This window comes from Lepidochelys kempii, chromosome 7, assembly GCF_965140265.1.
Source record: "Lepidochelys kempii isolate rLepKem1 chromosome 7, rLepKem1.hap2, whole genome shotgun sequence".
NCBI lineage: Eukaryota > Metazoa > Chordata > Testudines > Cheloniidae > Lepidochelys > Lepidochelys kempii.
In genome coordinates, this window is record NC_133262.1 from 78,147,407 (window position 1) to 78,168,964 (window position 21,558).

The 21,558-nt window shown below is 39.6% G+C and overlaps 1 protein-coding gene across 3 annotated transcripts in view; it reads left to right on the plus strand.

Annotated features, from left to right (window-relative positions):
• Positions 1-21,234, plus strand: part of ARID5B (AT-rich interaction domain 5B) — a 147,372-nt gene extending 126,138 nt beyond the window's left edge. For all 3 annotated transcript variants that reach the window (XM_073353422.1, XM_073353424.1, XM_073353423.1), the window contains 2 exons: positions 10,590-10,788; positions 15,275-21,234. In XM_073353422.1, coding sequence (XP_073209523.1) covers positions 10,590-10,788; positions 15,275-17,437 — 2,362 coding nt within the window. In that variant the 3' untranslated portion in view covers positions 17,438-21,234. The remainder of the gene's footprint in view (positions 1-10,589; positions 10,789-15,274) is intronic.
• The last annotated feature ends 324 nt before the right edge of the window (positions 21,235-21,558 follow it).

Sequence of the window (21,558 nt, forward strand, 5' to 3'; positions counted from 1 at the left end):
TCCCAGTGGCCGTGGTTCGCTGTTCCTGACCAATGGGAGCTGCGGGCTGACGGAACATGCTGGGCGCAGCTTCCCACAGATCCCATTGGCCAGGAACGGCGAACCGCGGCCACTGGGCGGCGCGGGGGTCCGTGCCTGCGGACGCTCAATGTCAGCAAAATGTCTCACGGCCCGCAATCACATTACCCTGATGGGCCGCATGCAGCCCGCGTGCCGCAGGTTGCCCACCACCGTTCCAGAGAGATGAGTTGAATCTTCTGATCACTGTGACGAAGAGAGTTGTCTTTCAGTAGGTGCTTAAAACTAACAATGCATAGGCAGAGGGCCAAGACATCACCTGAAACCCAATGGCATTCGGGACGATATCACCTCTTCTAAAGTTAGCATTATGAAGGGTGACAGCTGCAGAATTTAGTCTGGATTTGGGTGCCAGCTCACAGAACTTTGACAGTGTGTGTGTAGCCAACAGCTTGGAATGAACAGACCTCTAATGCTGTTACCTCAGCATTGCACATAGTAATCACTGTGACTAAGATAGCTTGCTTTTAACACTGAGTCTGTCTGCTTTGTTTTTCTGGAAGAGGAAGAACGATTTAGTATGCATTATCAAGTGATTCATTTTTCATGTAACATGCTTCATGTTTCCAGTAAATGTTTTCATTTTAAAACAAGGCAAGATTGCCAGTGTTTCCGTACGTGTTATTTGTGTATTAGTTAGGCTACTTTTGGTTTATTAATGAGTGTCAGAATGAAAGTGCAGGTTGCTGAATAGAATCAATGGATGTTTTTATTTAAAGCCTTGCAGGAATCATATAATGCCAATGAATGCATTATTGTCACTGTAGGCCTGACTGGTCTGAACCTGCCTCTGATTGGTTTAAATCAAATAGGCCCAAGCACTTCATAAAAATGCCTTTGTCAGCCTAGTTTTGCTTCCAAACCTATTCATCTCTGTCAGTTTTTAATATTAGTACCAGGCTCTTGGCCATAGTCCATTAGGACTGTTCTTAATTGCTCATGTTACAGATGATGATTACCAATATAAAAAGCATTAATGTTTTCCCATTGTGGGGCTGTTACTATGTAGATGACTCGAACTGTACAAAGCTTACGAATGGTTGTTATTTTGGTCATTACTTTTTTTCTTTAACGCAGTTACTTTGGGTGATAACAGAAAGAAGCTCAGTCTGAGTGTGTTATGAACAGTATCTGGTTCAGACTGAGCCTTTCCTCCCCAACCTACACAACTTGACACTTCTCACACCTCACTTCAGGATCTGGATCTTTTATCATTGGTACATGAAACAATCGGAAATGGCTACTTTTCTGCAAAGCAATATTCTTTTTCACAGTGTGTTCTAGGATATTAGTAATAACGCAGATGCGGTTTTCACACAAAGGGTTTGGGGTTTCTTTTGCTTTCGCACAAAATGCATGATTGACAGCATCCATTGTCCTGGGTAAACAAGAGGCTCCGTTTCTGTAATGTTCATGACATTGTGTTAGGGATTTTTCATAAGGGTTACAAGAAAAACAATTTGTGACATATTTAAAAGCTCAAAGCAAAAGGTAATAAAAAAGTAAAGTGTGAGCAATAAAATGTAAGGGCCTTGTTCTGACCGCCAGACCTTACGTTTTCCCCATAGCAGTCTCTACACCAAAGGTGGGCAAACTACGGCCCACGGGACCCTCTTGCCTGGCCCCGGAGCTCCTGGCCCAGGAGGCTAGCCCTCAGCCCCTCCCCTGCTGTCCCCGCTCCCCCACAGCCTCAGCTCACTGCACCACCGGCGCAATGCTCTGGGCAGTGGGGCGGCGAGCTCTTGCCGGGCAGCGCAGCTGCGGAGCCCAGCCTGACCGGGTGCTCTGTGCTGCGCGGTAGCGTGGCTGGCTCCAGCGGGCGGCACAGCTGCCTGTCCTGGTGCTCTGGGTGGCGCGGCTGTCGCGCTGCCAGCCACCGGTGCTCCAGGCAGCGCAGTAAGGGGGCAGGGAGCAGCGGGGTTTGGATAGAGGGCAGGGGAGTTCGGGGTGGTGGTCAGGGGGTGGGGGTGTGAATAGGGGTCGGGGCGGTCAGGCGTCCTGGGGGGTGGCAGTCAGGAAGGAGAGGGGGGCTTGGATGGGGCAGCGGAGAGCAGTCAGAGGCAGGAGTTCCGGGGGAGGTCAGGGAGAAGGGGTGGTTGGATGGGGCAGAGGTTGGAGGGCCATCAGGGGACAGGGGACGGCAGGGTTGGATGGGGCAGGAGACCCGGGGCGGGGGAGTGGGGGCTGTCAGGGGGCGAGAAGCAGGGAGGGTCGGATGGGGGTGGGGGCTAGGCCATGCCTAGCTGTCTGGGGAGGCACAGCCTTTCCTAACCGGCCCTCCATATAATTTTGGAAACCCGATGTGGCCCTCAGGCCAAAAAGTTTGCCTACTCCTGCTCAACACAGAGAGTTCACACGTACAACTTGGGAAATGCTGCAGTTGATATTTGTAATATGATACTTCTGTCTTACATGCTTTGATGAACAGTGAAATAGTTAACAATGTTGACACTGCAAGTATTTCATTAGCACCCATTGAAATGAATGGGGCAATTCATACCTCAGAGTCATTGTTTCAGACTTTCTGCAGACTCAGGTATCAGCTACAATTGCTTCATATTTGGAAAGTTTTCTGCCCAACCATAACAGTTAGTAACTTAACTTTTTTTAAGAAATGAAAGCTGAAACACTGGAGAACAACTGAGAGGTCTGTATGTACCCCTTTGGGTAGTTCTTCTTGACCCACCAGGGAAGGTGTGTCCCATACTTTGAGAAACAGTCTGTTAGTTTATCTGTTTTTTTAAACTGCACTTGCACTGTAATATCTGAGATCTGCAGCACATACTAAATATATATCCTTGTGCACAAGAAAAAATCTAGGTGACAACAGAAGATTGCAAAAGCTAAATAGGAGAGCTCCATTCTACTGATTGCTCTCCCACCACTGCCCCAGTATGCATATGTAATGGTGGGTTCTAAATTAACTATTACCAACTGAAGAAAGAGATCTTGGAGTCCCCATGGAAAGTTTTCCGAAAACTCCCACTCAGTGTGCAACAGTGGTCAAAAAATCTATGGGCCACTGCCAGAGAGAGGATACTGGGCAAGATGGACTATGATCTGACCCAGTATGGCAGCTCTTATGTAAAATAAAAATTAAAAAACAACAACTCATCATTGTGTTATGGAAACAAGCCAGGTCAAAATAAGGCCCTTAAAAGGTTTCTCTTTAACAGCTATAAAGACTTTCTACCCTAAGGATACTGTAAAGTAATTCAATATGCAAGAGAGTCTAGCATTCCACACAAATACTGTTTGGTTTTCTTAAAGTATTTAGATAACTTCATAAAGTGTGGGCATTTCAACAGTGTTCTGTAAGAAACAGCCACCAGTCTCCTAGATAGAAAAATAGGAGCCTATTATAACATCTATATAAAACTGCTTATGGTTGTCTTTAATACAAGTTGTAATTAATAGAAGGTTTTGGTTTACACTGAGTGTGAAAACATCCTCAGGGAAAAATTAATTAAGTGTTATGTCATTCTGTAAACTACAGCTAGTTCTTTGTTTGACCCAAAAAACTTGCCAAACAGCAGTTTTTCTTTGTCATACTAGCTTTGTTGTTTTATTTTGCTTTTCACCCTGCTTTTTATCCCGAACTCTTCATAGCTTCTAAGAAAACTTTGGAAGTTGCGAATTGTATCAGTAGTTTTCTATCAAGCATGAATTTAAATTTGAGGATAGATTAGGTGTGTTAGCCCTTTTTCTTTTTTGATAAATAACAAGAAGTTTTTACTTATGATTTTCTGTCCTCGGGGCTTTATCATTAAGATTAAATAACTGTAGTCTCAAGCATGCCACTGAACAAACATCTTTTCAATTATGTGAGTAACAGATGCTTTAACAAAGGAACTATTGAAAATTCAGAAAGCATGGTTCCCCTCCCTCACAAAATTGTTTAAAAAATAAAGTATCAGATGACAGAAGAATGGAATTGTTTACAATTAAAACAGATTCTTAGCTGCCCGTTCAAAATATCTCAGAACATTGTGTTTTTGCAGAACTTACTCAAGACTTGTTTTGCAGTTTTAGAGACTTACTGGCCAGCACTGAAGTCAATAGAAATAAGTTTACATGTAAAAATGTATTTTGATAGTAGGACATTCTCTTCCAATGCTTAAGGACAGATTGTTTTTGTCACTTGCATGTGGAGGAGGGATCACAAGGAGCTGTGCTCCCAATCCCTTGAGCACCCCAAACAAGGGAGAGGGCCAACTTCAGTCCCTATACAGAAACAACTCCCTCTGAGTGCCACCCCTCTTCTGCACCGAACTTTGCTGTGGACTGAACACGTCACGGGGGAAAGGCTGAACGTTGCAAAGCTGTCCTCTGCAAAGCTCCCTGCACCTTAGTGGGTAGGCGTTGCTCAGGAAGGGCTGGTGGGTGAGCAATTGTGTGGATCCACTACGACTACTACTGCATTGGGTGGAGAAGATGGTGTTTGCAACAGAGACATAGGCTAAAGAAGCTTCTCTGGAGTGGCCTGGAGGATTCTCTCCCCACAGCACCCCCGGCCCAGTGCCCATCCCCTGCATCCAGCCCATCTAGTTGGGCTGGTCACTGGGGATAGGATTTGGTCCTTTATCTTTTCCTATTGCTTTATAGGATGGAGAGTTCCTAAGCTTTCATCCTCAGACTGCTCAGGTAAATCAACGGCGGTGTTTGTAATATCACTAATTTCCAGTTTATTTAAATCAAAGTGTGTTTGAACTCTCTTACACACAGGCAGTTCCCACCTCTCAATGGTGTGAGCGCTCTCCATACCCAGCAGCACTCCCAGTGTGCTGTAAGGCAAGTTGTTGATGAAAAGATGAAAGATCCATTTCTGTAAGGCAGGAAAGTTCTCTGGGAACAAAACTGAACTCAAACAAATTTTGTCTGTACTGATAAAATACATGCCCCTTTCGTACTTCAGACAAATGCAAATGATGCGATTGTTATTGTATTCTACACAAAAGAGTGCAACGCTTGCTTTCGGAACCCCTGCACAGTACAAATGAAATCAGCCTTTTGGAATACATTACTGGTTCCCCCAGCACACTTCATTTTCCTCTTCTGGATTCAGGGATCAGGCCTCTGGTTTTGAACTTCTCTTCTGCCCCTTCCTCTACTGCATATTTGCCTTGGTCATTAGGAGCTGTGTTCTTGGTCCAGTTTTCCTACGCTTTCAAACAGCTGAGCACTGTATCATGACAAAGCCTCTAGCTAAAGTGATGGCATGATCTTATGCCTTTCATGATAGTGCTGCTTCTAATATCAGGCCATATGGCTTTGAGAAATTATGGGTTTTCATTTCAACAGTAGCATATTAAAAAAGCAAGAAACACGTCCCATTGAGATCACAGTGGCTCATTCCTGCTCCCCTTCAAGTAAATGGAAGTTTTGCCATGAACTTAGGAAACAAAATCAGGCCAGGGTGATTGAGGCTGTAATATGAATTTTGGCATTTCTATTATGCCTATCACCATAGCATAAATGTACTGAATTTATTGTAGAGAACCGCGAGTGGGTAAGACTCACTCCTCCCATTTTTAATCTAACTTCTGAACTCCAATCTCAGGTTCTTGTCTGAGACGTGTCAGGCAGCCCTACCCAGCTGCTATTGTTTATGTGATGGGGCTGTTATTTTAGGAGCACAGCAATTGCTACATTGAATCAGACGGTGGTCCAGTTTATCTGGTCTCTAAGCATGGCTAGGATCAGGTGCTTCAGAAGGAGGTGGAAGAAACTGCATAGTGGACAATGATGGAAATAGAAGTTTCTTCCAAACCCCTGTCAGTGTGAGTTTTTTTATTCCTTGATTGAAATACAAGGGTTTATATCCCTTCTCTGTATTTTTAAATCTTATCTGCTGTAACTGTGGACATTGCCACTATCCATATAAATGGCTAATCCTTTTTGAATCATACTAAGCTCTTGGCCTCAGTGATATCCAGTGGCAATGAGTTCCACAGGTTAATTATGCATTGTGTAAAACAAACTTGTTTCATTTATCAGATTGAAATATTCTGCCTTTCAATTTCAGTCAGGCTTCTGAACCCTTAGCTGCGAATGGAAAAAACCTGGTCACCAGACCTTTAAATCATCCCTAAAAAAATCCAAAGTTTCCATTTTGCATTGTGTTAAGTCTGGAGTACTAGAGAAGAGAATAGGATATGAAAGGGAGACACATTGGGGAATTTCTGTTCTGTCATTCACAAAGAAAGAAATGAAAGAATTAAACCCAGGCATGAGCTATGTTAAAATAGTGAAAGGGTTTAGACTTCAGCATCCAAGCTGCCTTTGCGCCCATAACTCACCTTATGGAGCTTGTGGATAGAGCATCGTGTACTGTACATATGGTCACTTCCTGATCAGAGAGCCCTGTAGTACCCCAGCACAGTGGGGAGAGTTAAAGAAAGAATTGGCAGCCTTAACTTTTAATTTTCCTCCTCCTCCTGGGTTTGTCAGACCCTTTACATTATTCTAACCATTTTATTAATTATTATTACTATTCCTATAAATAGACACTCTCTCATGTCCTATGAAGCAGAGTTTAGCTAAAAAGCTCATTCATTCTGTGTGTGCATTAATCAATATATGAAACGTTAGTGGTTACTGGTTCAGATTAAATTTTGCATTGTTTTTTCCTGTAGCTGGAAAAAATGTTGATTTATAAAGATTAAGGGCTTTTTCTTTCTTTTTCTTTTTATGAAATGCCAGTGACGAAGATATGTTTGTTATAGGGTGAAATACATTTCTCTGATGTGAATTCTGCTTTTTGTTGGGAAAAAGATGCAGTCCCTGGAGGATTTTAGAATTTATAAATATAAAATTATCTGCCTCTGTGTTTCTTTCTTTCTTTTTTTCTTTTTAAATTGGCAGAAAGCCAGATTACTTACATTACTGTAATAGATTTGCTGACCTCTGACATCTGCTGCAGAGCAGTACATTGAATTTTTCATAATATCAGATGATGCAGATCTAAAAACTTGGTACACTCTGCACCATTATTTAATTCAAGACTCAGTAAAGCAGAATATTTTTAGACTAGCCATTTATATGTGATTAAACTTAATATTGCTGATTGTAATAAATCAGGATTAGTATAACACTGATTTGTTAATCTAACTTGTATTGATTTTAAGTTGTCTTTATTTATTTATTTTGTAAAGTCTCAGTTTTCACAGTGACTGAATTTAATAAGAAGCTCTGTGATAGCAAAGACTCCCCTACTGTTTCTGCTCTTGGCTGGAAAATGTTATTCTTGTTTCATTCCAAGGGAAAAAAACCTCATGCTGCTAAAAATCTGCTGCCTTTGGACAGATTTTTTTAATACACTACTGCTTACATATTCTATTTATGTTAATTGCCTTATAAATAATACATTTTGTTAATCTTAATATTGGAATCTTGATCATGATAAAGGCCCTTTTATTTGGGCTGCTTGCAGTCTTTAGGAGTAAATATTCTTTAGACCACAAAATATTCTTTTAATTTTTCTTATGAATACATTGGTACTTACCCCAGCCCTGCCATGTGAAACACAGCTACAGTTCAAACCAGCTGAAAATTTAGCTGTTATTTTAAAGTTTAATGTATTCCAGGTAGCCATATTTTTAATATGTCTTTACCTTTATATGCTTGAAGACTGATTAAATCTTCGTTGTGCTGCAAATGTTTGACAAAAATCTTGAGCTAGTTCCAGGCATGTTGCATTCTGCTAACCTATTTGTATTATAGATAACCACATTTTTCCTGTGTTGGGCAACGTTGACCTTAAATTGGATAAGAACAGTGTGTTTTAATGGTGTATTAGCTGGTTGTTTAAATATTCTGAAAGCTGTATTAGCTTTATTACTCTTGTACTATAAAAACTTCTAATAATCAAATGATAAGATCATATCCTGTGGGTAATCATGTTGTACCATGACAGGATAACTGAAAAAACATTCAGTGCAAATTGTAACAAACGGAAATCTCTATATGAAGCAGCAATTGTTCATGGTGTTAGGCTTCTCTAGAGCCTCACAGTGCATATTCATGTATGCTTCCTTTTTGCTTTGTGTCTGTGTATGTATGTATGCGCGTGCTTACAAATTATCTCTGTGCTGTAGAGAAACAGCAGCACATTGGGCCTTAGTTTAAAAAGGGGGGGAAACCTCTAGAACAAGCCATCCGTGTGTTTTGATTCAGTTTTACCTTAGTCATGCCTCTTTCCCGATACAAGAAACATTTAATTCCAGATTTCCTGCTGCTGGCTCTAGGCCTTTGACCGGCTATGTGAAATGTATTTTTTACTGCTGTCTTAGTGCCAACTGGTGAACTCAGTGAAAAAGAACTGAAATGAAAATGTTGTATTCCCACATGAACTCTTAAGATTAGAAAAGGAAATTTAAGCTGTGGTTCCTAATTAGCACCAAACCTAATGAGTCCTGGTGCTCTATATGGCAACAAAGAGGAGGAACCTTTGTCAGAAAGTGCCATAAAAGAATCCATGGAAAGAATGCTAAAAGTGATTTATCTTGTCAGGCCCATCCTTATTCCGATTTCTGCCTTAACCAGAAGGTTAATCACATAGTATCTTTTATTAAAAGGACCACTAGTGGTACAATATCATCTTCATCTCATCTAGAGCTATGAACAGCTATGGAAACATTTACTGAGGGTATATGTAGATTGCAAATGGAGGACATGTTCCCATGGAAACAAAACAAAGTCAAACAATCGTATCGCAGCGCGAACAATTATAGCAATAAAATGTGTTTTTATTAAAAGTGACTTTAAATATTTAACACATGGCAGTAAGATATAAATATTGCCCAATATGAAACCAAAACTTGTCTCTCTAGTAAAGTCCCAAATGCTGCATGCAGCAGAGGGAGATATTAAGTGTTTCATGAATATTTGTGCTTTACAAATGAAATTTACCAGCCTCAAGTATGAACAAGATTATTTTTTCTTATTCTGCCTAGTTATGCTTTTTATTATATAAACATTAACTGTAATATTACAGTGGGAAGCAGGTATTTGGCAACTATATATTATTTTGCTAAGGCTGCATAGAGGGAGCAGTTTCCAGTTTTAGCAGCTGTAACATGTTTAAACTCAGTTTGTAATGGGATCTGAAGATGAATATTCCCTGTGGGCTCTGCTTAGCTTCATTACTGGAGCACTGCCAAATTCAGGGCTAGAAAATATTATTCACGCCTCTTTGCACATACCATGTCAGAGCATGCTCAGTTACTAAATTTTGTTTCTAATATGGCATAAATTAGGTTTATATTTTAACATAAATTATGTTGTATTTTATTAAAATGTGAAACATTAAGATCACAAACAATCTAATTTCTGCTCTCTTAAGCCCAAACTGTGTTTCAGCATCTAAGTATTTAAATCAAAATTGCATGGTTGGAAACTGATTGTAGGATAACAAACATATATCTGAACCAAAGAGTTTTCTGCCTTGGAGTCTTAGATTAAAGATAATTAAGGATTCCCAGCATTTGTACAGATTTATGTTGTTTATAAGCAAAGTACATTTTCTTCATTGAGTCAACTTGTCTTTTTTTTTAAACAAATTATGTTTGTTGTATTAAAGTTCATATTTTTAAAGTCTGAGTCTTGTATTAATCCCACAGTGAGTCATTAATCATACCAAATGCATTATAAAAACTTTAATCACTGAAGTTGAAACTGAGATTGTAATGCAATCCATCCCTTTTAATTACATCAGTTATTTTTCCTTTTAGATCAAGAGCTACATTGCAAAGGGAAAACAGATAGATTAAAACTCAAACTTTTTGAGGTTTTTCTTTTTTAAAAAGTGATTTCACACCCTTTGTTGAAGAAAGTTCTGCAATTAAAGTTCTTTATTTTTTAAATCCTTGTGATTTTCTTTGTCATGCTCCCCCTGCCACTGTCCTCCAAGCAGCAACCCCCACCCCTCTTGCCCTTTGACAGAAGAGCAAAGGAACATCCTCCAGAATGGGGACCAACCTAGCTTTCACTTCATGGATTTGCCAGAAAAGGCAGCTCTGTGCTAGTCAAATTGTTCTACACCCTCCATTGGAGGCAGGGTGAAATAATCTCTCTCCCAAGTTTTCAGTCTACATGCAAATTTACAGCTTTTATGTTCACCTCCAGGCTGGAAATATATGGGTGTGCTATTAGGTTGCCTTAGCTTTGTACCATTTTACTGGCATTCACTCTACAGGTTTAGGAGTAGGCAGCCAAAAGAAAGATATGATTGACTTTTAAACGAGTTGAAAACACTGTGGGACATATCCTTAGCTCCATAACCAACATGCTCTGTGGGCATCTGTGGAATGACACTGATTGGCACCAGCTGAGAATCTTGCCAAATATGTTGCTTTATCATATGTGGGATAAATATTAAGGTCAAGGTTACAGAATTGTGTTTATGCTGTAGAAAAATTAGGTTTATTAAATAAACTGCTCAGAGGTGCTACATTTTTTTTCTTTACGAGAACTGCAAAAACTGATCAATTATTTGTTCCTTAATCCTTTAGATTAATCCTGCCATATGAAAGATTTATTAAAGGAGAGGAAGATAAGCCATTGCCTCCAGTGAAACCTCGAAAACAGGATAACAGTTCCCAGGAGAGTGAAACTAAAACAAAAGTGTCTGGAACAAAACGCATCAAAAATGAAAACCAAAAGAGCAAGAAAGAAAAAGATAATGCACAGAAACCCCAAGATGTATCTGAGGTTAGTTAATTTCCTTCTTTTTAACTTTTCAATTAACAATGTACTGCTTTAATAACATAAAACCCAATGATAAAATAAATCATTTAAACCTGACAATTCCGAAATGAGTTGGCCTTCCTTTGCTCAGTAGCTGAAATCCAATTGTGTTGGCATTCTGAGTGTTATGATTGTGCTGGGCTATAAACAGCAACCAGCAAGTTCCATGTTGCATAGAAATGATGGCAAAATACCAAGACTGGATTTAGGAAATACAGTTTCTGCTCATTGTATTATCCAGTGGTCACCATTAAAAAGTCAACACTAGCCAACAGGAAACCACGCAGTTTCCACAGTGATTTCCTACTCTAAATATAGGGTAGGGGGAACTGAAATGCCTCTGATAACATTGTGGTAAATGTTGGCAAATGCAGACTTTTTAATGGCACTTCCACACTTATGGATGTATTCACATTTCCATCAAAAACTCATTTTTCCTGGATTATTAACAAGACTAAATATCCCCTTTGGGTTGAAATCTAAAATTCAAGGGTCACAGCCTTGTAGTCCTTAATCTTGACAGATTTCCCAGTTAAGTCAATGGGAGTTTTGCCATAGTCCCCTGTCCTTCAAGCTCTCTCAAATGGACTGACCCCTACACCTATGCAGAGCCCCATTCACTTAAGTGGGGCTCCATGCAGACCCAGAGATCAGACCTCATAGAGTAGCTTACAGGACCAGAGCCTGCAACAGGCTCGCCCCCAGGAGTCAGCAGAATACACTTTTATCTGTTTTAAGTCATGTACATAAGAGTTTTTAGTATTGCACACGGTGGGTGGGATTTTCAAAAGTATGCAAGTGACATAGGAGCACAAGTCCCATTGAGTGTCACTGGGACTTATGCTATGACATCATTTAGACACTTTTGAAAATCCTACTCCCTCTCTTATATACAGTATCATACACCCTTTGCCATTGACCTAATCAAGTTGTTGTTGTCTGTGGCATACAAAATATACTGTGTTCCCCTTGACTGGAAATCACAATAGCCATTACAACCCTTCTTGGAAATAAGTATTTAAAGAATTTTTAATACACATGCTTTGTGTAGCCAACAGAGCTTAGCAGTCCCTTCGATGCAATTGCTGTCTGGTATGTACAGATGTACTGGATTTAGACCAGTCTGAAAATCTAGTTTGACATGACTACCAAAAATCCTTCTTTCTATGGCTTAAAAATAGCAAAGCAGCTAAATATGTACATGGCTGAGGCCTTGTCTGCTAAGTTTCAAGTATAGTGAATTTTTATAATCATGTCAAAAAACCCCAAAAGTCAGGTTTACAATGGACCCATAAGAGACTGCCTGATTCAGAATGAGTGTTTTATACTGACGTAATCAGTATAAAGTTGAGCCTTTAAAGTTGATACTTCACAGAGAGAGACTTTTCCTTGAATTTCAATTTTAAAGCAAGAAACACTGTAAAAATCTCCACTACTAATTACAAATATATAAAGAAAAGAGCACACAAAAAACATGCTTAAGTAATTGGAAGGTTGCAACACAAATTGCCAAAAGCAAGGAAATGCAAAGTTAAAGCTAGCATTCCTTTCCTCAGTCATCCCTTTGTGCCTGGTTATTTATTGCCGTGGTCTCAGATCAGTGAGTTATGTTACATACCATATGTACTGCAGCAGCTAAGCACAACATAACAAGCCAGGGATGGAGTGTCAGTCTTAACTTTGAATTTCCTTGCTTTTGTTGTTTTATATCTCAAACTTCCTGCTGCTTAAACTGCAGTTATTTTTGTATGCGAGTTTCAGGAAGAGTTCTTAGCAGTGTTTGTCGGAAATGTGTAAGAAATAGAGCCATAGACACTGTAATGCACAATTATAGTGGTTTCCTACTGCAAAATTTTACCTCCTGTATCAGAATTATTCTTTGCTGTCTGATTGTAGCTTAGATATTTTTAATACTAAGGGCCAAATGCTGTCCCTGTTTATGAGGCAATAAGGGGAATGGCTATGTTACTGGGCCAAGTTATCCACAGGATAGCTGGACTCAGTGTGTAACTTGGAGTGGAGGGTATATGCACCTGTTCTATGGGTGGGTGTTCAGTGACAGCAATAGCTCATGGAATTGAACTTCCCTAAAGAAGCTCTATTCAGATCTGGAACGCCAAGCCTGTGCAGCCCACTTAGCCTCCCTAGTTGTCAATAAACCATCCATCCATCTTGAGCGATGCAGGGGTAACTCTGCCTCCCCTGAAATCATTGCGCAGGGACCAGCCACTATAAATGGCCTTCTGAGTTGGTGACATAATGGACTGCATCCCTGGGGTTGGTGCAGGGTCAGGTCAGCTGCACAAGCACTATGTAACCACCTAAATTGGGGGGCTTTCTAGCATAGAAATATCCACAGCTGCAGCACTCCTCTGTGCTTTGCCTCGAATGAGGGCTCCACGCCATGGGCTCCCAGATCATGCCCCTACAGTGTCCATGAGAAAGAGGGGCTCAGCTGTATGTTCAGCTCCTGAGGAGCTACATTTGAGTGCGGTGGGATTAGAGTCCAGGCTGGGGTGGGAGGCAAGAACTGGGGTGAGAATATCCACACCATCTCTCTCTCGGTCCCCAGGAAAATTAATCAGAAAATATAGTACAGCTGACGGCTATACTGGTTCCAGTGAACTCACCTGTGGGGGGCAGTCCCAGACAGGAAAGGCCCTGGTAGCATGTCTGCAAAGGAGCCTCACTGCTAGGCAATCAGAGGTCATTGGGGATTGATCAGGTGCAGAAGCACATGGCCTCTGGCTAGATGGCTCTGGCCATCTGAAAATCCTCAAGGATCCACCACATCTAGGGTTGGAGTCAAACCTCACCCCCAAGCAAGCTGGCTTTCCATGGAAGGGGATGATCTGTGCCAAGAGTAGTTATAAAAGTAAAAAAGAGATGTAAGAGTACAGTCCTTCCTAAGGCACTTTCACCACTTACCTGGATATAAACATGAACAGGGATGTCACTGGGAGACTAGAAGCTTTAGCTGATTACTCAGTTTTGTACTCCTTTATTCTATAGGAGTCATAATGACATTGCTCAATGTAGCTAAATAGAAGAAAAAAATGTTATTAGCCTTACATTGTGCATGTCTTTAAAATAGCTAAAACTTCATTCAAACTGTTGCTTAACAAAAACAAAGAGCAAGAACGTACAATTATTACATTTCATTTGCCTTTCCTCCCTGCTTTGCTCATCTGTCTGGTATTTTTCTGTAATTGTATAATCTCAGGAGACCAGTGATAGTACTTTGTGAAGGACTAATGATGGTATTTGAATTGAAAAAGGCAGCTATTAGGTTTTTTTTAAAAAATAGTGCTTATGAAGACTAACAGACACTGTAACTAATAGGAAAAACCAACACAGAGGAATATTTAAAAGCAGCTGTGAAGAAATAAATCTTTAAGATGGTTGTGATTCATTACATACTTTTATATCCCTCCCTGACATGATAGACCATAATGCAGCATTTGGATAATAACTTTCTTGATGCCGCTTATCTTTACAACTAAGAAAGAAAGAAAAAAATAATAATAATAAAAGGCTCACACAATGCTGCTGTTTTCTGACTGTCTTCTACCAAGGCATGTCAGAGGAGAATGACAGCAATTTTGAAAAGGGTTGTCAGTCAGCTGTATGACAGATGGAACGTTATAATGACCTCCAGGGTCACAGTTCATTCGTCTACATAATGGAATGAATAGTGTGAACTGTGCACACAAGCTTTATTAATGGAGAAGCATAAAGAGCTGCAGTCTCATTGACGACAACTTATAAAAGCTATATTTGTAATAGCACACACATACTCTCTGAATGTTGACAACTTCATTTTAATCCATTAATAAAAAAAGCATGCCCCAGTTAAGCTATACCAGTGATTTCTCAGTCTACAGCACTGATTTCTAGTATTCCATTTCTAGAATTTTTAACATTTTAAAGAAATGTGGCTCATCTGTTCTGCAGTCACTGAATTTCAAAATAGCCAAACGGAAGGGATTATATCTACAATATAGACACGATAAGAAAAGCCAACTTGGACTGGTCTATATTTTTCATAGGTGGGATAGAATACTGAGAATATTTTACATTCTTCTCAATTGTGTTGTGAAAAGTGCAATTATTTATTTAGAAAATTGATTCAGAAAGAAGACAACCTTACCATTAAACTATCTGGTCAAATCATCAGATGATCCAATTATTTATCATCCGGTTACAAGCTTTGCTATTTTAATAGGTCTTATTGTGTCATTAATGTGGGTGTGGGTATATTTTCCAGTATTTTGGGGAGTTAGATTGGTTTGTTTAAAATCTGATACATGGTATTAAAGCTTTCAGATTTCAACAAGATGATTGACAAACATATTTCCAAAAGAAGCTTCTGTGTACTGTATTTGATTTTATAGGCAATCTGTCGACACACACTGTATTCTTATTACTGTCTATTGAAACATTTTATTAGGTTTCGTCAGAACAAGAGAAGGATCAAGACTCTTCAGACCAGAAAAGTTTACCTGAGCATCCTGCAGTGGAGGAGACCAAGAAACCCATTGAAGGGTCCCAGCCTCTTCTGCCAGAGGCAACAGGGCCAGTATCTCTGGAAAAGACAGACTTGGTGGAAAGCAGCTCCAACAGTGAAAAGCCCAAGGAGAAAGTTCAGCACTCAGTCTCTTTTTCAAGTGCCTCAGTGCCTCCTGAAGAGGATACCATATTGGAGCCAACAGGCAACAAACACTTGCACACCCCAATAGATGCCCTTGATGACACAAAGCAAGAACAAAGAGGACACAATTTTACAGACCGTTTAGAAAGTGAACCCCAAGAACTTACTTTTAATCATTTCCCTGCAATCCAAGTACAGTTACCAGGTCAAAACGACGTGGAAGACGATAAATTGCCAGAGATGGCTGATTATATTGCAAACTGCACAGTGAAACTGGATCAGTTAGGACATGACGACATACACAATGCACTAAAGCAAACGCCCGAAGTTCTTGTGGTACAGAATTTTGACATGTTCAAAGAAAAGGAACTGCCAGGTTCCATTAACGATGATCCCAGTTTTAGTTACACACCACTAATCTATTCAAAGGGTAATCCAGGCATCATGTCACCACTGGCAAAGAAAAAACTTCTATCGCAGGTCAGTGGGGCAACCCTGTCATGTAGTTATCCTTATGGGTCACCTCCACCTTTGATTAGCAAAAAGAAATTAAACAGCAGAGATGAACTGTCTGCAAGCATATCTCAGGCTCCCCATGCCCCCAATTCTGATTCTGTGGCAGTTAATAGACCATCTGTAATACAACATGTGCAGAGTTTTAAAACCAAGAATTCAGAGGAAAGGAAATCTATTAATGAAGCTTTTAAGCCTGACATGTTAAGTAAACCAGATCCCAAGCGTTGTGATTTTTCAAAACATCACCTTAACTCTCTTGCTGAATCTTATGTACTGAAGCCAGATATCCAGGACTGCAAAGATAAAATGAATGAGAAAAGGGCACTGCAGCATTCCCATGTGCCCAGTTTCTTGGCAGACTTTTACTCATCTCCTCATCTGCACAGCCTTTATAGGCACACGGAACACCACCTTAATAATGAACAGACATCAAAGTACCTCCCTCGAGACATGTTCAGAGATTCAGAAAATATTTCTACTTTTGCTCAACACAAACACCAAGAAAAACTTAACTTAAATTATCACCCATCTTTGCATCAGCAAGAAAAAAAGACTGCAGTGGAAGCCTCTTCAGATGATCAGCCTACGGATTTGAGTCTTCCAAAGAGCGTACACAAACAGATTGTAAAGACTCCAGGGTCCAGTCTCCCGCATTCATCAATGGTGCCACAAGAAAGCAAAAGTATTTCCCAATTCCATGCATCAGACAGCCAGGGGGTGAGCATAGACTGTAATCCCAAAGCTTGCCGTGTTTCTCCGATGACCATGTCAGCACCTAAAAAACATGGTGAATCCCTTCACAGGTCCGGAAAACAGCAGAATCAGAGACTTGAGAATTTAAGAAAGATGGAAGGAATGGTCCATCCAATAATAAGCCGCAAAAGTAGCCCCCAAAACATTGGGGCAGCTCGGCCTTTAAAACGGAACCTAGAGGATTTGGACAAAGTCATTTCTGAAAAAAAAATCCGAGCTGTCTCCCCTCTGCACTTACCAAAGGAGGCACCTGCAAAGGAAAAGGTTCCCGACCGAGAGGGCGAAGGCAGCAAATCAGTTCATGGTCTACATTCTGGCAACATGTTGGAAAGCCACAAATTTCCCCTTTCAACCCCTATCTTCACAGGCTTGTACCCAGGAACTCTGTGTGCGGGGTTGAACAATCGCATCCCAGCTGGATATTCTCATCCTTTGCAGTACTTGAAAAATCAGACTGTGCTTTCTCCACTAATGCAGCCTTTGGCTCTTCATTCCTTCATGGTGCAAAGACAATTTCTTACATCCCCTGCAAATTCTCAGCAGCTTTATAGACACTTAGCTGCAGCAACACCTGTAGGAAGTTCATACGGTGACCTTTTGCACAACAGCATTTATCCTTTAGCTGCTATAAATCCTCAAGCTGCCTTTCCACCTTCCCAGCTGTCTTCTGTACATCCGAGCACAAAACTGTAAATCCCTTTTTAAAAAAAAAAAGTATCGGAGGAAAAAATGTTGTTAGCTACATTCCTTTCCCTGTGATAATGTCTTGCAGAATTAGAAATCAATATTTTTGTTAACCAGTAAGTCTCATCCCATGTAGCTGAATGCTTCAGATCTGATTGAGACAAAACAACTTTTCAGTTTGTAATTCCAGCTCCCACACCTACTCCCCAAATCATTTCATTTTGCATATTAGTTTTTTGAAAGGTCTTACGTACGTCGACAGCAAAGATCAGAGCAAACCAATGGAAGTTTAGGGACAGATCGTGATCTCTTTGAAGCCAGTGGAAAAACTTGCTTTTTTTTTCAGGGAGTGGAGGATGAGGGTACTTAGATAGTCCTTGACTGAATGGAACTCTAGATGAATCTGAAAAAGAGAAGGAGGCAGGGAATACACACAATCAATAGATATGCATTTGGGGGGTAACTTTCCTGACTTTCAAAGGTTCAATCAATGCAATGTATAGTAAAACTGCAATAGATTCTTCATTTTAACACTATTAGAACAGAAAGGTAAACACTGTTTAATTTGACTGTATATATCCGCTTTGAAAACTATCAATGTCACATTTGGTCACATAATTTATATAGTTTCATTTGTCCAGTATATCATGTGCTCTTTTTTTTTTAAATTAAACAGTATCATTTTATCTGCAACTTATTTTAAAGGCTGTGGCTGTCCTAATTTGTGTGTGTGTGTGTGTGTGTGTGTTTGTGTAGTTTTTCCAGTTCTTATACTTTTGAGCAGCTTTTTTGGTGGTGACTTTATTGTTTACAAACCGAAGCAATTGGTTCAGGCTATAAACATACTGTAGATTATACAACAATGCAACTGATGCAAACAAAGTTCTTTTTTTTTCTATGGTCTGTTCCTGATAGGTGCTGAGCACCTGTCGCTCCCACTGGTGTTGTCACAATGGCTCATACACTGCTTTACTGGCCACAGAAGCTTTTGGTCTGTGAATTTGTTAACAACTGTATTTACCTTATCTAGGCTGTGAAACCCTCCTGCATACAGAGAAATAAAGAACAAAATCTTACTGGCAACAAGCTGCTGAGTAACAATGGAGTCCAGAAGACAGATTTGTGGGTTGTAAGAATACGTTAAGAATGTCAAAAAATAGAACAGGAGCCAACCTTTATCTTTTAATCAAAAGGTTTTAAGAGTCCGGTGCCTCGAAACAGGGATGGGATGGGGGCAGGTGCCTCCCCCCACAAGGAAGAATACCACTAAATAGTCGCCCAAGGTTCAATATTCTGAATAGTGGGTTAAGCGGTGATGCTCACTTACCCAGCCCCTTCCTCCTAGTTTAGATCAAGTGAAACTCACCCCAGCTAGCACAAAGCCTAAGCATCAGGTAAACCCTATTCAGAGAGCTAGGTTCTCAGCTGGCAAAAATCCGCATGGCTCCGCTGAAGTCAAAGGAGCTGTGATGATTTGCATAGCTGGGACTTAAAGCCTGCGCACCTTTTGTGATAGCCCTCTGCACTCATGCTGAACAACTAACCCCAGTCATTGGGAATAATTTGTAAATATAAAACGCCCATGAGTACAGGTTTTCAGTTTCCATAATGAAAGAACCTTCCTATGCATATGGTCACTTGAGAGCTAAATACAGAAATTGAGTCAGAGGTTAAATTTGGAAGTATTTGACAATGTGAAAATGGGTTATGATTTAAACCATCTCAGTTATTATTCAAATGCTGCATGATCAAAACTGTTAAAAATAAAAATGGAAACACCTTGCATGCCACGCATCTTATTAGAACTTCCCAGGATATAATGCCAATTACAATATATTATGGAACATATTTAATATCCAAAGGTGGAAACCAGAATTATGAAGTCATCTACTGTTAAAGATCCACTTTCTTCAATTAAATACTTCATATTTCTGTGGAAAAACAAGATTTAATTGATCAGTAAACAGACTAGTAGAATCTAGAATATAAATGTGCCAATGCAAATTATTCTGCTATTCCACATACTGTACAGAAAACAAAATCACAAGCTCATTTGGTCACAGGCCATAGCATAGAAGGCATCTCTAGTGAAGTTGCATGAGACCTAAATCATGTAAAAATCGAGGGGTGGGGGGAAATGTATAAACCTACAGCAAACACAAATATGTATGTGCCTGCCATTTAATCAGAAAATGGAACATTTCTCTTATTTGTTTATAATATTTTATACATCCTGGATTCATGCATTTGTTTACAACAAGTCTCTTATTTCACTTTTGATGACATGTTGGAATTTGATCACAGCATTTTAAAACAATGTTAACACAGTGCAGAGTTGGCGGGGGGTAGCGGGGGCAGGATTTTTTCCTTCATTTATTCCATGAGGAGACTTGCTGTTTCAGTCTGAGGAAGCTCATAATATACTGGGCAAAACATCAGGACAAATAAAAAGAAATGGTGGCATAACTCCCCAGCAGAAGTAGTACATTATTTGTTTAAAAACTCTTACCAGAAATCTGGGAAATCTTTCAGAAAGACCATTGAATTCTCCATTGGCTGAGAACTACTTTTTTTTTTTAAACTGTCTTAAATGGGGCTTTGTTTGCATTGTTTGAGTTCAAGGGGCCTTATTATTGAATGAAATTGCACAAGCCTTTCTTTGTGCAATCAAAACCATTGTTATTGGTAGGGTTGTAAAGGAAACTGTGGAATCTAATTGGCAATAGAGTCATAAATATATTTACCAAGAACCAGTGCCAAGAAATGTTGCAATTCAAATGCACTATGTTCAAGATTCATTACAGATTCTGAAGGTTGTGAGATTCAATTAAATATAAAAGCCCAGCAAAAACAATATTCGTGTAACTTCTGGTTACAGATTGAGTTTAACTTTAGAAAACAGAACCTAACTGACTTTCGCAACAAAATATATTTCTAGTAAGGGTCAAAATTTGTAATGATTGCATTTCGCAACAGATCTGTCGTATTTATTTAGTTACTGGACAAGATAAGTTCCCATTCGTATCAGGGCATACAAAGTAGTTTGTTGCAACTAAGTATTTACTTTACAACTTATTGAATTGGTGCATGAGTCCTTAAGTACTGTATCTTACTATGTTGATGCGTCTATGAGGTCACTAAAACATTTTGTGTAGTGTGCCTTCAAAGAGAAGGGTTAATTTCTTTAATTCATTGTTCAACATAGTCACTTTTTTTTGTGTGTGTGTGTGTGTGTGTGTGTGTGTGTGGTGGTGGTGGTCAGTCAGGTCACAGCTGGTCTTCTTTTACAATTGTCATGATTTTAATGAGAAATGGGAATTATTTCACTTATGTGAGGCTGACAACATTGAAACTATTATCATAAGCACTTACTAGGTGTTTGCTGTAAATGTGTTTGATATTTTACTTGTTCCCCTCTCCCCCAGTTTCAAATATGTTCTAATAATGGCAGCATAATCTACTAGCTGTTTATACTTTTTTACCTTTCATTTGTTGTAAATATTGTACACTTTTTGTGATTCAAGTTATGTAGCCTATATGCTCTGTAAGGTGATTATCTGTATATAGCAAAACGGCCCAGTAATATGATATAGTATCCCATTTAAAAGGTTATTGAGTAACCTTTGCATTAGTTTAAACACTACCAGAAATAAAGCTGAGCCAACTATAAACACTCCATTTTTGTATGTTTTCCAAATTGTACTTATTAATGCTTTTGATACTGTATTATGTGCCAATAGTTTCCCAATCACATAGCAGGCAAAAGATATTTTGTACTTTTTGATCCACTGTAATATTTAATAAAAAAGGCTACTATCTGTTCCCGTTTGTGTTTGATTAATAATTCTGTAAATAGCTCTTATCACAAGGGATTACATATTATCCCAGACAACCTTTCAACCCTTTTATATTGGCTTCTCTTGAGAAAATATCCCCTCCCACTAATGATTAGATTAAAGAACTGGAAGTTCACAGTTTCCTAAGGAGGAAGAGACAGGCATCTTCAAGGTTCCTCCATGGCTGCACTTCTCTCTCATTAAAGTGGGGCTATGGTCAGAAGGGACTGTAAAAATAGTCCTTCACTGGATAACATTCAGGCTCAGACAATGACTTCCACAATACATTTATTC